Below are 15677 nucleotides of genomic sequence, written 5' to 3' on the forward strand. Positions count from 1 at the left end.
TCAGTGGTACACACTGTAGTACACACTGTGGTACACACTGTGGTACACACTGTAGTACACACTGTGGTACACACTGTGGTACACACTGTGGTACACACTGTAGTACACACTGTAGTACACACTGTGGTACACACTGTGGTACACACTGTAGTACACACTGTGGTACACACTGTAGTACACACTGTGGTACACACTTGGTGATACACACTGTGGTACACACTGTGGTACACACTGTATGGCAGTTATCTGCTACATGAGCTGGTCTGTGATCCAGTTAAAAAGTAAGAAGTCGTTACTATTTAAATAATCCAAGTGAGAGTCACACTGGACCTGTTTGACCCACACTTCACTCATGTTCAGGGGAAAGGGTGCATGTGTTGGGGACTATTTTGAGCAGCGGATTAATCCACATCTGTGCCGGTGCAGCGACATGCATTTCATTCCTTCTGGAGCTCTGCAGCTCAAAACATTGACGGAGAGATGTCGGGCTTTGAAGGAAAGCTTGGATGGGGAGGATCCTGTGACCCTGCTGATATTCTCTTTGAGCGCTGAGCAGCAGATTGGATCTAACTCAGCCTCGTCTGCCTGTAAATCCCACCTCTTCACCGCCGCTCCCTGAACCTCATGCTCTGAACAATGAACCAGCGAGCAGAGAGGGATGATGGGAATATGAACACTGCTGAATTTCCTTCTTCACTGGTATTAGTCTGTTGAGCATTTGACAGGATGCAAGTGTGTCTGGCCTACAGCAGCAGTGAGAAGAGAAAGCAGACATGTCTAAATCATGGCAGCATTGGCCGACGGAGCTGCTTTACATGATCCTCCAGCAAAAGTAAAGATGCATTTCATTTTAACCTCAGAATCGGTTATCAATTGGCGTCACACACGTTCATGTGCAGGAGTCACTGTGAAGGGCTTTTATTGTGAAAGGAAGGAACAGGAAGAAGCTCCATCTGACTTCCTGTCCTGATGGAGCAGCAGCAGGCTGCAGCAGGGTCGTTACAAACCGACTCAGGACGGAAAACGTTGACAGGGACGTGAACTTGGACCCGAGCCGACAATCAGGCAGAAACTGGAGGGTCGGATGGAAAAGGAAGGTCCTCGTTCTCAGTTCTTCACGTAGAGCATCATCGGCACTAGAGGTGAAACGAGGTCCATGTAGCAGAAGTCTGTTAATACTCATGAATCCACAGTTCATTCATAACTTTTTGTGTGGTTGTATGGTTGGTGTAACATGACTGTCACATCCCAGAGCGATGAGCAGAGGTCCCGCCAGCCTCTCGGGGGTTAAACCGGTCGCTGACTCTCACACAGACAGAGGTTCTGCTCGAGTCTTATTTTTGGCTCGTCTCCGGCAACGTGGAAACACCTCCCACCAACTCCGTCAGCGAGGCGCAACCTGAGAGGCAAAACCCGGGGCCAAAAACAGCTCCTCGAACCAGGAACACAAGATTTACTGCTCCTGTACGAGTGCTGCACTGACACAGACATAAGGTCTCACTTCAATCATCAAGTGAAACAATTTAAGAATAAAAAACTAAAACGGTTCTGAAACGTGAGGCTTTGTTTCAGCCCTGTGACTGTTCTGGATGACTAAACATGATTTAGTATCTCAAAGAGGACCTCCATCTTTCTCAGCCTGACGGAGGAGCTGCGTAAAGCGCGTGGAGCTGTTAACAAACAGCGCGCTCACAGAGGCTGATGAGTGTAACAGCTGAGCAGGGGGAGCGCTGAAGGTCGGTCGTCCCCGAATGAATGAGTCCTCACAGCGTGTGTGTGTGTCTGTGTGTGTCTGTGTGTGTGCATTTTTATCACTGCTGCTGTTGTAGGGTCCTAAATCTGTTCACAGTCATGTTGTGGGGACCTGCGTCTGTCTCTCCTGTGGGAGGACTCGGTTTAAGGTGAATGCAATGATGGAAACTGTGGAGCCGCCAGCAGAGACTTGGATTACAGATGCAGTGAATAACAATGGAAGAGCAGCAGCACCCAAACACAACACAAAACATCTGTAGGCTAAATGTGTGGAACAGAGGCTCACATGAACATCTGGAACATCCTGCCAAGTTAAACAGTTTGAATAAAAGTACAGCAACATACATGAACCCCAGTAAACACAGTCAGTGCTCAGGGTACAAAACCACCAAAGTCGGCTGGACAATAACTGCAAATCGGTCAGAAAGAAACATAAAATGAACCCGAGCCCATCACAAAGAGACGCACAAGAAAACTAACAGAAACACAGCAACCCGAAAGGGTCAGAGGCTAGAACTACAAGAAAGACACGAAACTGCCAAACTGAGCTGCAAAAAGACGACTTACAACCTGACAAAAGACACAGAATTACCTGAACGAACCAGGAGAGACGCAAAAAACAACTGAACAATTAAAAAACGTTAAAAAGACCCAAAACACAAACAAACCCCCGAATTTAACAACCACAAAAAGTCTCAAAATCACTAAAAAGAAAAGAAACCCAAAGAATTTAACTACACAACAACTGCAACAAAAGGCAGAAATACCAGAGAGAGAGACATTTAATGACCATAAAAGGAAAAGAAACTAAAATTAGATGCAAAACTACAGAAATAAGTTGTGCAGTATCTCCAAAATCATGCAGACTAGCTGCACTGCAAACCCAAACAACCCACAGAGACACCAAATAACAGCAAGAGGACAAAAACAATCAGCGCTGATACAACGTGACCTGAAAAATGCAAAACTGCCAAAATTCACTGCCAACAAGAGGCTACACAAAGCTGCAGCCACAGCTTTTGTCCCAACACATCAGGCATCACATCCAAAATCACCAAACAGAACCCGACACAGAGGTCAAAGGTCATCACCATCCCACCAGCAGATTACAGTGGAGCTGCGGGAACTTTGTCTCTCCATCTGTCCAGAGAGGCGAGGCTCCGAAAGCAACACCAGCTCCAGTTTCAGGCCTCCACCTCTGCTTCGGCCTCCCTACCTGACCGGGGGGGGGGGAGACGACGGGCTTCACCGATTCAAAAAGAAATCAGCCACACATCAGAGATTATGTCCCAAAGCAGCCACGTCTCCTCAGCTGGACTCGAAATGGAATTAGTCTACAGCAGGTTGAGTTGAATGACTCATGAGCACGTCAAACAGACCCGAGGCTCACGTGTTTCACACCAGCTCGGATTTTAAATATTAATCATTAAAGTTTCAGTAACAATGCTGAGGGGAATTTTGAGCTTTATTTTGAAAGAATACAGATGACAGGAAGTAAGGCAGGACATGCAACAGTGGTTTGCATCTTAAACCGTCCCTGCTTCGTCTTTCTAGATTCATTCCCATTTGTAACACCACTAAGGACTCAGACTGGGACACAGATATCAGAGACTCACATCTTTCAGCCAAACACAGAAATTGGGCGAAGCTGCAGGTGAAAAAGTGCGTTTCCTGTTCAATTTCCTACCCTGGAGATGGTCAGCGGCATGTTGAAGTCCTTGCCCCCCTGCAGCCTGAAGCCCCAGGGCCCGGGGCCGGGCAGCGACACGGTGTAGGTGCTCATTCTTCTTCCACACAACTACAAAGATCCTTCAAAGTCAGAGCAGAGTTTCTGGAACAAAACCCGCCGGCAGCTGCAGGAGACACGGGACGGCTCTGGAAGCAGAGAGAGGCGATAGAGAGAGAGGGCGTGAAGCAGGTGAAGCAATCATGGAGGAAAGAAAAATGAGTGAAATGCACCAACCGAAGAGGAAGAGAACGAGTCGCAGCAGCTGAGAAGAGAAAGAGGAGGACCTGCCTGCTCGGACGGGCTGAAGTGACAGCCTAAGAATAGCCTCAGACAGTGGTGTGGCATTGTGGGGGGGCGGTGGGGTGAGGCGGGGTGAGGCAGGGGGGTCTGCAGGGAAAGGAGGGGGGGTGGACTTATATGGCGTGAAAGGGGACACCCGGTATGCCAGGCTCGCCGTGATTCACCGCGGCTAATATAGACCAGCAGATTCTTCTAGACCCTCCTCACTGCCCCCCTCCATCACACAGCGCCCAGGGTCTCCCACGCACCCAATCAGGGGCAGCGTCAGGAAACGTCTCATTATCTCGGTGGCGATAAAGCCCAAACAGAAAGGCCACGAGTGGAGTGGCACTGATAGCTTAAAGGTCAGCAGGTTCAAATCCCTCCACGGGTCGCTGCCGAAGGCGTCAGCGAGGCCCGAGCCCGACTTCACCCGTCAGGGGAACGCTCTGAGCCTCGTGGACCCAGAAGAAAAGTGTCCACCTGTCAGGACTGTCCTCAGGTTTACCCCAGCCTAAAGGACTCCAACACCTACAGAAAACTACAAACATGACCGCCACAGAGAGCCAGTGCAGCCAAAAACAGAGCCGATAACCTCAAAGAACGGCAAAATAATCACACAGAGATAAAACCTCTCAACATCAGATGAAATTTATCTTTACGAAGATTCAAAAGTAAACGATTAATGTCCGACAAAGAGAAGCACGATGACCACAACAGGACTCAGCTGCCACAAATAGACCTCGAGAGGACGACAGCTTAGAGAGACGCAAGACACAAAATGATAACGAAGAGACAAAAAAGCCTCAAATTAGGTGGAAAATGACAGAACGGGACAAAAACCGCCACAAAGACACACAAACAGACCCCCAAAAGACAAAAATCCACAAATATTAGCACAAAAACTAGAGAGAGGCAAGAAAGAGCCAAAAACTGCGGAAACAATCACAGAGACGAGCAAACACACACGAGGGAACCTGACAGGAAAAAATGAGAAGCCCAACAAAGTGAGTCTGAATCAGCACATTCAGTGTTTTTAAAGGCGACACATGAAGCCCACGAGAGCATACGGGTTAGATGTTATCGGGGTAACACCACCTTCTGCCTGATGGTGGGCAGGGTGGTGTCTGTGTGCACACTGGGAACCAGAAATGCTGTTTGTAGGTGTAATTTGGGGGGCAGAGTCACACCTACAAATCTCACATGTTTTTAATTCAGGTGGTGCTCCATGTGTTGTATGTGGTCTTCATTAAATATGATAAAGTCTGTGAACGTTCCAAACACCTGAGGAGGCTGCAGGACTTTAAACAGCCCAGGTACCCTGAGCACACCTGTGGACGCCCCGAGCACACCTGTGGACGCCCCGAGCACACCTGTGGACGCCCCGAGCACAGCTGTGGACGCCCCGAGCACACCTGTGGACGCCCCGAGCACAGCTGTGGACGCCCCGAGCACACCTGTGGACGCCCCGAGCACACCTGTGGACGCCCCGAGCACAGCTGTGGACGCCCCGAGCACACCTGTGGACGCCCCGAGCACAGCTGTGGACACCCGAGCACACCTGTGGACGCCCCTCTAACATGTGCGTGTCAGATGGAGTGGGGCGCTGTGGTTAAAGCACTAGCCAGCTAAACAGGAGATCGTGGGTTTGAATCCCAGCACTGCCTGCTTATTAACAGGAAGATAAAAAAGCAGCTCTTCTCTCCAAGCAACAGTGAGTCAAAAACCACCAGAGATGCAGAGCCCTCACTGCTCACACAGGCCGGGGGCGATCGGCCCTCTGCACCGACTGACAGGCTGATCCCAGAGCAGCGCTGAGCCTGTTATATCACCGGCTAAGTTTAGACTCTGAGAGGCAGAGTGGACTGGGACGGAGCTCTCCCGGTGGCTGTTTAAGGTTTTAGAAACTTTTATTGTTACTGAGCTCTCTCACAGTATCTGAGTATTACACAAACCATCCATCTATAACAGTCCTGACCAACGTTCCCTCTAAGCTGCGCACGTGCGCACTGCTGGCAGGTCTCTGCGCACAGAAAAGAAAACTAACCTGAATTGAAATTAAAATGAAATCTTTAACAATTCTGTTTTGCAGTGTTAGTCAGTGAGTGACTGGCTGCTCCCGTATGGGATTAGAACGATGCCACCTTATCCCATAGTCCAGCCAACGATGCGATTCACATTCTATAAACGCAGCTAATCCACGTCGTTGACAGGCTATGACAGCGTCCTTATGCGCCGACACCGGTGTTTTAGCGAGCAAAGCGGCTGATGTGGAGTGAAGCTTGGAGATGTGAGCAGGACAGACGGAACAACTGACGGAATAAGTGTGGACTTTATACCAGTTTTTAAATAGTGTTGATCGGCCACGTAAAACCAGAGTTATGATAAAAATATCTGCAATGTTTGGTTTTCTTCCTGAATACTGTCGTTGTTTATATTTACTGCGGGAAGAAACGGTAAAAACGGCGTTTTATAAGGAAAACACTCGAAAGCCTGTGAGCAAAGACAGCCCCCCTCCAGCCTTTCCTATTGGTGGAAAAATGTACCATGTGGACCAATCAAAACATGATATGGCAACATGGTATTTAGTTGTTTAGGGAGGGGGAAGTTTAGGAGTGACGGCGTGTTTTGAGATGTGAGAGATTTGCGACGTTTAGCACAAATCTTGTGTAGTTAGTGTGTAGTTAGTGTGTAGTGTAGTCAATAGTTTTGTTGTGTGTGTCAGAACAATGAGGCGACTGCTGAGTGTTACAGGTGTTACAGCAGTGATGCATCTGCTGCTGTCAGGCCTGCAGGTATCAGGCTGTTGTTCTCCTTCATCTCATAGTGGACAGAAATTATTTTTTGGAGCAGCACAAATAATTTGTGTGGCATCAGATTTGATGCAGAACAGCTGATTGTTCTGTAAATAGTTTGAAATGTTTATTTAAAAAACGCCTTGGCTGCATTTTTAGGTAAAAGCTGCAAAAAACTTTGTTGTTTGCAAAACTCAGTTACTTTTTTGAAGAAGTAACTATATAGTTAATTGCCCAACATTGGTCATTATTTACTGTATTTTGCAGACAGAGAGTTACAGACTCTCTCCCAGACCACAGACTCAGAATACAAGTCAGAGCTTTATAAAAAAGAAATAATAAAGTTGTGTTTTCAAAATTGGAGTTCAGGTTATTTTTCCTTCCAATAGTGTTAACATGCTACAGGTCATGAACAAGATTTTTTTTTACATTTTCATTGTCAGTGGGCTAAAGCAGTTAATTAAAAGTAGTCTAACAGAAATGTAAATGCTGTAATTTGATTATTTTAATAAACATGTAACTTGGATGGATTCGATGCTGGTGTGACCACAGTGCACACGTCTGCTGTTGCTCACAGTGGTCCAAGTGACGCTCAGGGAGTTTGTGTGTTCGCTCAGACACGTGAAAAATTAGAGGGAACATTGGTCCTGACTCATAACAATCATCACAAACATGTGAGTAACATAATTAAACTACTGTTAGCTGCTGTGCATTAATATCATTGTGACCTGCTGCAGAAAGCGCTCCTGCACATGTGCAGAGCAAACAGGAAGTGAAGGAGTGAAACTGATGAGGGGGACATAAGAAATGGAATCATTAGAAAAGCCAGTTTTTGGATTGTTCTGCGATTTTAAAGAAATATAAGGTTTAAAAATGAAACGTGTTCTCTAAAAGAGCTCTGCCAAGTTAGTTCACACTAATGCTGGTGGTTTTTCTAAAATCTCACTGACAAACTGCAATGAGTGTTATCCACGTAAACGCGTCAGAAAAGATGGCTTATTTATCCATAAAAGGAACGCATGCTCAATGGTTTTTCAGGGTCTAAGTTAGGAGTGTAAATGTTTAAACCAACACTGAGAAACACCAAAAGCTGCAGTTCCTCTGGCGTCCAGCAGAGGCAGCAGTGAGTCAGTCTCCATAGACTCCCATGTTAAAACTTTCCAGCACAAACAAACATTATTTAGAGCCTGATACACAAACTGTTTGGTCTCTGTGGATCATTTTGTGGCTGCTTCAAAGTTAGAGTTCAGAAACGAATTGCTGTGCCCATCTTTTATATACAGTCTGTGGTTAAGCCAGAAATAAGGAGCTGTGGGTTTAATGTGCAGGCCTGGCTTCTGTTACTCAGAACTAAAATGAAGCTTTGTGGATCAGCACTGCAGGGACGTGTAAAGCGAACCCTGCTGACCCTCAGCGAGGAGTTTAAAACACAAACTGAGTCAACCTGAAGGCATGAGGCGAGAGCAGAGGGGAAACCATCCACAGCCACAGCAGTGATACTGATCCCCCCCCAGCTTAGTACCACAGCTGACCTCTGAGCATGTGTGAATAGTTTGTCATTTTAAACAGCTTCTTAATGGAGCTGCCTCTTTACATGAAAGGTCAGCTGGTGAGTTACAGCCTGCTGTGTCTGTAAACATCAGCTACATCCTGTTTGTGAAGACAAACTCACAAACAAACGTAACAAGAAAATGAAGCTCTAAAATCTGAGTCCAATAAAAGCCTCAGACGTCACAAAGTCGTTATTACTCTTCCTAAACTCGACGCTTCCGGTTTCTGCTCTCAGGTGGTCTGCAGACTGACACCGCCCACCTGCTCTCTGCTCCGCCCAGCTCGGCGCACAGAACCCAACGCACACCCTCAGAATAAGTAAAACCCACCAGGTGAGGCTTCAGGCTCCTCTTCTGCCATACCTGAGAGCTGACCCCACCCACCGACCCGGTGAGCCGGGAGAAGCTGTCGGTGTGACCGGCCGCAGCAGCTGCGAGCCGGCGGGCGGTGCGACTTGTTGCCGGTTGTGGTGGTGATGCAGGAGGTGGAGAAGGAAGATTAAAGAGTAGAAAGCAGAGGGTGGAGACGGGAGGAAAGGGTCTGAGAGGCGGGTACCTGCCGTCGCTGTGCAGCTCCGACACACCGAGCGGAGTGGCCTGCCGCGATCACGGGATCCTGCTCCGCTCCTCGGGCACAGAGCAGCAGGGAGGCCGGGGGCAGGAGGAGGGCAGGAGGGGGTGTTAACAGCGGATTTTCATTAGCAGGATTTTATTTAAAGAGGCAGGAGGCACCTGAATCCGCGCAGAGCTCCAGGTAAACACAGAAAACAGGAGCATCCGGAGCCAAACGCGTCACTCTGCGTCCATGTTCATCTATTTAATTATATCCGTAAAGAAACGAGCAAATACACTGAACGGGATTATGAAGGGACTAAAGAAATTAAAGAAATGACCTGTTTTGTATTATTATACCTTCATTATAATCAGTCTAGTTTTTATAGGCCTGTGAAGTGTATTCATCACATTTCTGTGGTAAGTACATGTTTAATGTGTGCAGCGTTAAACACAGGCTGTATAACAGAGACCCTGTGACGGGAATGTTTTATATCACTCATGAGCAGTGTTGGTCACGTTACCTGAAAAAAACAATCAGTAACTAATTACTGATTACTTCCCCCAAAAAGTAATACTGTTACTTTACTGATTACTTATTTTCAAAAGTAATTAGTTACTTAGTTACTTTTTAAAGTAACAACCTGAATAGGTGATAAAGCGATAGATCTTTCAGCCCAATTCTACTTTTTCAGCATAATCCATCATACAAATCAATGATGGAAAACTCTCGTTTTAAAATTTGTTTTATTAGTTTTAATCTTTTAACTTTATGCATCAAGCAAACATTAAATTATATGCAACATTCTCTGACTGGAAGAAATTTGTTTAACATTTAAACCTATTTTCTGCAAATTCCAGCACATAAAATATATATATATATATATTTGTGTTTACACTCACTCTTTCAAATAGATACAAGTGAAACACAGCAGAAAATAAATAAAATCAAAGACTCAGCGGTCCTGTTGCTCTATTTTCACCTGTAAAGCAGGAGTGGGGCAGGCGGAGGTTTCCCTGGTGCAGGTGAGCCGCAGCGGTCAGTGGAAGCTTCTCTGTGAATGTCACATTCCCTGGTAGCTGCTCGGTGCTTGCTCAGAAGTTTAGGGGTTTTTTTTCGCTGTAAAAAGAAGTTTTCTTCCCACGCAGTGAACAGCAGACACTAATGTTTTTGTCACTTTTTACAGAATCAAACTCAAAGTAAGGTCAGTACTTCCACGCTTTAAACGCTGCACGCTCATACTCTCTGCCGCACTCATGTTGATCTGCACACAGCTGTTGTCATGAACGTCGCGCTCGCTTACATCACTGTCATGAGACACTCAAAGTCCTCTCGCGGTTTTAGTAACGCAGTAACATCGCGTGCTTACGGGAAAGTAACAGTAATCTAATTACCTTTTTTGCAATAGTAATCCCTTACTTTACTCGTTACTTGAAAACAGTAATCGGATTACAGTAATGTATAACGCGTTACTGCCCATCTCTGCTCATGAGTGATATGTTTGTGGCATTATAGGGAAACACGTCATTTATAATAGCTTACATTTATTATCAAATACCAGAAATCACATTTTTAACACTATAATAACAAGTTGAAAAATTCATTTAAATTATATTAAGTTACATTTTAAAAGCTGTATTAAAGTATGAAGGTATTTTAGGACCTGAGAATATAAGGGACTGCATGTGATGGTGATAACGAATCATTTACTCTTAGATTAAAGTTGTAAATTTAAAGAAAAACTGTTTAATTAAACTGATTAAATTAAATGGCTGATATGAAAACTGACAGCTCTGGCCTGGCTGTGTGACGTGTCTCTATGGTGATGGGGTACAAAGGAGGCGGAGCATCACGGTGAATGACAGATTTTATTTAGAAAAATAAAGCAACACTGAAATAAATGATCCACAGTAACTGCTCTGCCCGCTCTCCAACATCGCTTCATCAGAACAGGAAGTTTAACACAACAAATCAAACATCTGTGTGTGTGTGTGTGTGTGTGTGTGTGGGGGGGCAGCAAAGACCCCCAGCAGCTAGAAAACAGTGTTGCTGACTAAATCTGTACCAGCTGAAGCATCAGTTAGAGAAGTGAAAGCTCTTCCACACACTTTGACAGAAAATAGCCTCCTATTCTGGTTCTGTAGTCATGTGACTGCTCATCACATGACCCTCTGCCATTTTGGACACTGACACTGCGGGGTCATGTCACAGGCCTACAGAGGCGTGTGTGACCCCTGGAAACTAGACGCTCAGAAAAATGTGCGACCCCGACCAGCTGGTGAAAACCCCCGACTGCTTTGATCACTGACAGATGCCGATGTCCTCAAACAGTCGCCTCTCTAAGTGAAACTATCCCGTCTTTAAGTCTGACGTCATTCGCCGTTTCCAGATCCAAACTCTGCTTCAGGTCCCAAAGTCAAACGAACGCTGCGGCATCACTGAGAGTCACAAACTGTTGAAATTCTTTCAGTGTTGCTGCTTTACCAGGTGTAACAATGACGTTTAACATCCATGAAAACAGGATTTATTACATTTAACGGAGTTAGAAGTTATTCACAATACGAGGTTAGTCATTAATATACTGCTGCTGGGCTGTAGTTACATCGTAAACTGAGCTTTAAAATGAACAGTGGTAATAAAACCCGAGAGAGGCCGACAGTGGTCACTGACTGTTTTTGTTCAGATTGAATGGAACAAAATACAAAACATGTTAAAAATACAACAGCCTTAATAAACACAGAGTAGTTTGGAAGCAGGGTCCATCCTTCATCACTTAAAGACCGGATAGAGTACCACTTCCTCATTTCCTGTTTGTGTAGTTGTAGACAAGTCAGCGTCCTCCACACAAACTACAGCTGACAGTGGCAACCTGCTAATGTCCAAAGCAATCACGGGAGGTCCCTGGTGTGGCATCGTCTTTATGACTGATTTCACCTCCACCAACCAGCAACCGGACTCCAACCAGTCACAGGGAATCCACAGTTTCCCGTGTGACTGCTGTTTTTGCATCATGTCCACTATGATGGTGGTATTTACTTTTTCCAATATTCAGAGTTATAACCGTGCTCCATGTTTTTGTACATCTCTTTCAGTTTATTGGCTTTTTTGTGACGTTTGGATGCAGAAATGTTTTTTAGGATTTTCATATATCAGGACATGAGAAATCATCTGGTCCTGATCAGGTCTTAAAATAATTAGATTCAGCCTCCGGTGAACAAAAGCATGTGGCACGTTACATCATGTTAGTATCTATTAAAGATAAACTAAACTAACTGCAGTGTGAAAGTCTAACTCCGCCCCCTGATTCAGCGGCGTGTAGCTCCTCCTTCTGAGTTGCGGTGATGTTTCTGTGTGACTCCATGCGTCTGTCACATCACTGTGGAGCAGTTTTGTCCCACTCGTCTTTACAGCGTCGCTTCATCTCATTCATGCTCAGCTCTCTGAACTCTAACCCTTCCAAGCGAGCCGCACCCGTTCAGTGTGTATCTAACTGAGCTGTCATGAACTTTAACCTTTAACCTGCTATTGAGGCCTGTATCTTGTGATTTTTGCAGTTTCTCTGCAGCCCATATCTGCAAACTGCCAAACCGTCTGCTTTTATAGACGTGCTCACACTTGCTGGTGTAACAAACGGTTTTAACCTGCAACTTTTATGAAACTGATTCAGATTAATGTTGGAGTTTAGTCACCTCTGAAGCTGTAGATGCTAACAGTTAGCATGTACAGAAGATTGGTAGTACAACACAAGCTAACAGCTCATGTGTGTTAGCAGCATTAAACTGCTATACTTGCTAAAACACACTGCTTCAGCTTTATCAGTCCGATCTTGTTTTGTTAAACCCGTTTTAACCAGTGAGTTTGATGGTTTGCTTCAAGCTTTCGTCCCAACAGGAAAAGCACCATGAGCTTTATCTTTTTAAAGAAACATTCAGGTAAAGTTTAGGGAACAGCTGAGGAGCTCAAACAGACATGACCAAGAGCTGCGCTATTATCGACATGATTTTCTCTTTTAAACACTATAAAAATATCACAGTCACATTCCACGACACTGCGCTTCAGCAAAGTACGCCTTTAGTTAAATAAAGGAAAGGAAGCCGCAGAAACAGAACGAAATGATCTGAACAACACTTTAAAACACAAAACACTTAAAATATCTTCAGAACAAAAGCGTTTTTGCAGGCCTCTCAGGACTCGTGGAGATTACACCGAAAGAATCTGACTGGAAATAAACTCTATGTACAGGCCACAATGAGCTCAACACAGAGACTGCAAAGGACGTCCCAGCATGTTTTCCCCAAGTCGGGCATCGGGCTTCCCGGAAAATCTGATATTCAGCTTTTTAAAGGAAGAGTTTAACTAAAACTAGAACTTACAGCTAAAACACAGCAGTTGACTTTTTGGTTTAGATATGGTTGTTGAACGTGAACTAACCCTGAAGGGTGTACTACGAAGGAAAGCTACATATCCAGGCTTTCTTTGTCTTAGCTGGATCAGCAAAACCTAAAGCCCCAGAGATAACAGATAACAGGTTATCAACTGAAGAAAGACGATTCGTGCATCATGTGACTCTTTTTTTTCTTCACAAAATGATCCCCGTGAGCGCCACCCGCTCCATTTAGAGATGTTATCAAGTGAGGATGATGATGATAAAATAGTAAGTAAAATATTATTAAAAAGAAATTAAATGTTTACAAAGAACATAAAATATAACAGCTAAATAATCTGAAGATTATTGGAGAAACTGATTAATCTGGTGATTTGTGTCACAGAGATTTGAATTGCAGTGAAAGATTTTGTGTCTGAGCGCGCTCAATGCTGCTGTTTACTTCTAAGCACAACATTACAACAACATTACTTTTTCCTTCATTCAGCGCTCTTTGTAAGTAGATATAGAATCTATATCACACTGAAAACATGCCAGAAATAAAAGAATCGTTGACAACTTGGCGCTTCCAGACAATTTTAAACTGAAAATTCAAACATAACCTGCTCCTGGCCAGGTGATGTCTTCAGCATCAGTTGCCATGGTGATTTAGCTTGTAAAATAAGAGCCACGTTGGTGACATGGAAAATTATGACTTTAAGCTCCACACAGTTCACTAACCCAATAATCTTCTTCGTAGTTACACCCCTCAGTTTAGAACATATCAGTGTTGGTTACACAACAAATAAATGAGCATCGTTTCAGCTTTCCTACTGCTGTGGTTCAAGAAGTCACAACTATACAGGCCAAAAACGTTGTGGGCAAGAAAAGCAGCTTTATGTTTTTTATTCTTAAAGAAGGTTTGGATGGCTGTTCTTTTTACTGCCCCTTATTAGGTTTCTGGAAGCTGACCAATCAGGAAACAGTGGGTTTATGGGGTGGGGGTGTTCTTAAAGAGACAGGAGCTAAAATGGCTCATTTCAGATAGAAGATGAACAGAGGGGCAGCTTTAAAGGCCGATACAAAGGAGTGGTTTTTCTAAACTGTTCATAATGACAAAAAAGATTTAAAAAATACTTTAAAGTTGGAAATGAGCAGAAAAACTGCTTGGTGCAGAGCCACATCCACAGCGATCGGTAATCACTGTGGGTATAAGATCGATGCCCTGAGATGTTCTTATTGGCACTGAGTCAGCGATTTCTTGAATTTATAGTAAGTTTTGGTTAGACGGGATGCACATAACCATCTTTATGATTTAAACTTTATGATTTGCTCCGGTGGCGTCACATTGAGGTCTGAGCTGGAAATCCACATGCAAAGGAGAAACATAAGAAGACCAAGGGCAGGAAAGCACACGGTTTACTGAGGAATCACAGAATGAAGAAATCTCCTCCCTCAGCTCAAAGTCCTCTCAGACACCAGAAAACCTCTAAAGGGACCCTCACCTGTCAAAGGAGACCTTGGCTAAAGAGGCATTTTCATCAGTCTGACTGAACATTTCCACCCTCAGAGTCCGTGTGGCTGCAGTGTAATCAAAGATCAGACCTGCTCTCAGCTTTCAGGAGCTCTTTAAAGAGCAACTCAATGCAAAATATGAATTCTGTAACATTTCAACTCACAGCAGCTGCTTTCCCTTCACTCAAAACAACCAAACGGAGTGAGAGGAAACACCCTGTTTTAGGTAAGCTGCTCTTTAAGTAAACTCTTTTGTTCGTTGGTAAAACAGCTCCAGGTTGGGTTTGGAATTTGTCTCCATCCGTATCGGTACAAATCGGGTAAAATCTATAAACGACCTGCAGATTTACAATCTGATGAGTGCTGATGGCTTTTTCTGAACTGCACAGTCCCAAATATCTGCCTGGACCTTAGGTGGTCACATGGCTGCAGGTGTTTAAACAGGAGAGGAGGGTGGAGCTCTACGCCGAACCCGCCCCTGCACCTCCACCGCCGCTGCTGTTGGTCGCCTTCGATCGAGCTGTGCGGGAACCACTTCGTCCCGTGGAAAGGAAAGGGCTGGACTCGGCGGTGATGACGATACTCGGGATTCGACAGAGTGCGCCTCTTGCACCATCTGTAAAATCACCGTTCTGTGAAAGAGACAAAGACGGTTATTTAAAACAAATGTGACTGAGGAATTAGAGACGGAAACATCTGACGAGCTGATGCTGAATAGCTGAACTCTGAGAGGGCAGGCATGCTATCGTAAACCAATCACGGATCAATGATAGTGCTAAATGACCACCGCTGGGTTTTTAGCGCCGTCGTCGGCACAAAGCAAATTTGTAGGTAATCATTTAACAGCTGTTTAACAGCTGTTTGCAACAGAGGTCACTGGATCCCTGATTCATGAGAGCCAATCCTCCGAACCAACAACTGAAGCCGAAGCGGAAGTGCCAAAAACAAAACCTGCAGTTTCTCTAGTGTCCAGTGGAGGCAGCAGTGAGTCCGTCCCCACAGACTCCCATGTTACAACAGAAACAAACACGTTTACAGCCTGATACACAAACTGTTTGTCTCTGTGGATGATTTTATTGTTTCATAGAAACAACCTGAAACCACCAAACGATGAATCCTGTGCAGGACGTGCGTGGTGCTC

General features: G+C 44.9%; 2 protein-coding genes across 5 annotated transcripts in view; both read right to left on the reverse strand.

Annotated features, from left to right (window-relative positions):
• LOC146375413 (LIM domain-binding protein 3-like) overlaps positions 1–8752 on the reverse strand; it is a 36167-nt gene extending 27415 nt beyond the window's left edge. For 2 of the 4 annotated variants that reach the window (XM_084948494.1, XM_084948492.1), the window contains exons 1-2: positions 8662–8752; positions 3440–3627 (exon numbers count right to left, since the gene is read on the reverse strand). In XM_084948494.1, coding sequence (XP_084804620.1) covers positions 3440–3535 — 96 coding nt within the window. In that variant the 5' untranslated portion in view covers positions 3536–3627; positions 8662–8752. Of the gene's footprint in view, positions 1–3439; positions 3628–3715; positions 3952–8661 lie in introns of those variants that run through there. The other 2 variants (XM_084948493.1, XM_084948495.1) reach the window with 1 other exon arrangement.
• Positions 8753–10507: 1755 nt separating this feature from the next.
• opn4a (opsin 4a (melanopsin)) overlaps positions 10508–15677 on the reverse strand; it is a 39148-nt gene continuing 33978 nt past the window's right edge. The window contains exon 12 of the mRNA XM_084948620.1: positions 10508–15168. Coding sequence (XP_084804746.1) covers positions 14998–15168 — 171 coding nt within the window. The 3' untranslated portion in view covers positions 10508–14997. The remainder of the gene's footprint in view (positions 15169–15677) is intronic.

The sequence above is a fragment of the Perissodus microlepis genome, chromosome 13 (assembly GCF_051167445.1).
Source record: "Perissodus microlepis isolate ML-2025 ecotype Zambia chromosome 13, ASM5116744v1, whole genome shotgun sequence".
In the NCBI taxonomy this organism is placed as follows: domain Eukaryota; kingdom Metazoa; phylum Chordata; class Actinopteri; order Cichliformes; family Cichlidae; genus Perissodus; species Perissodus microlepis.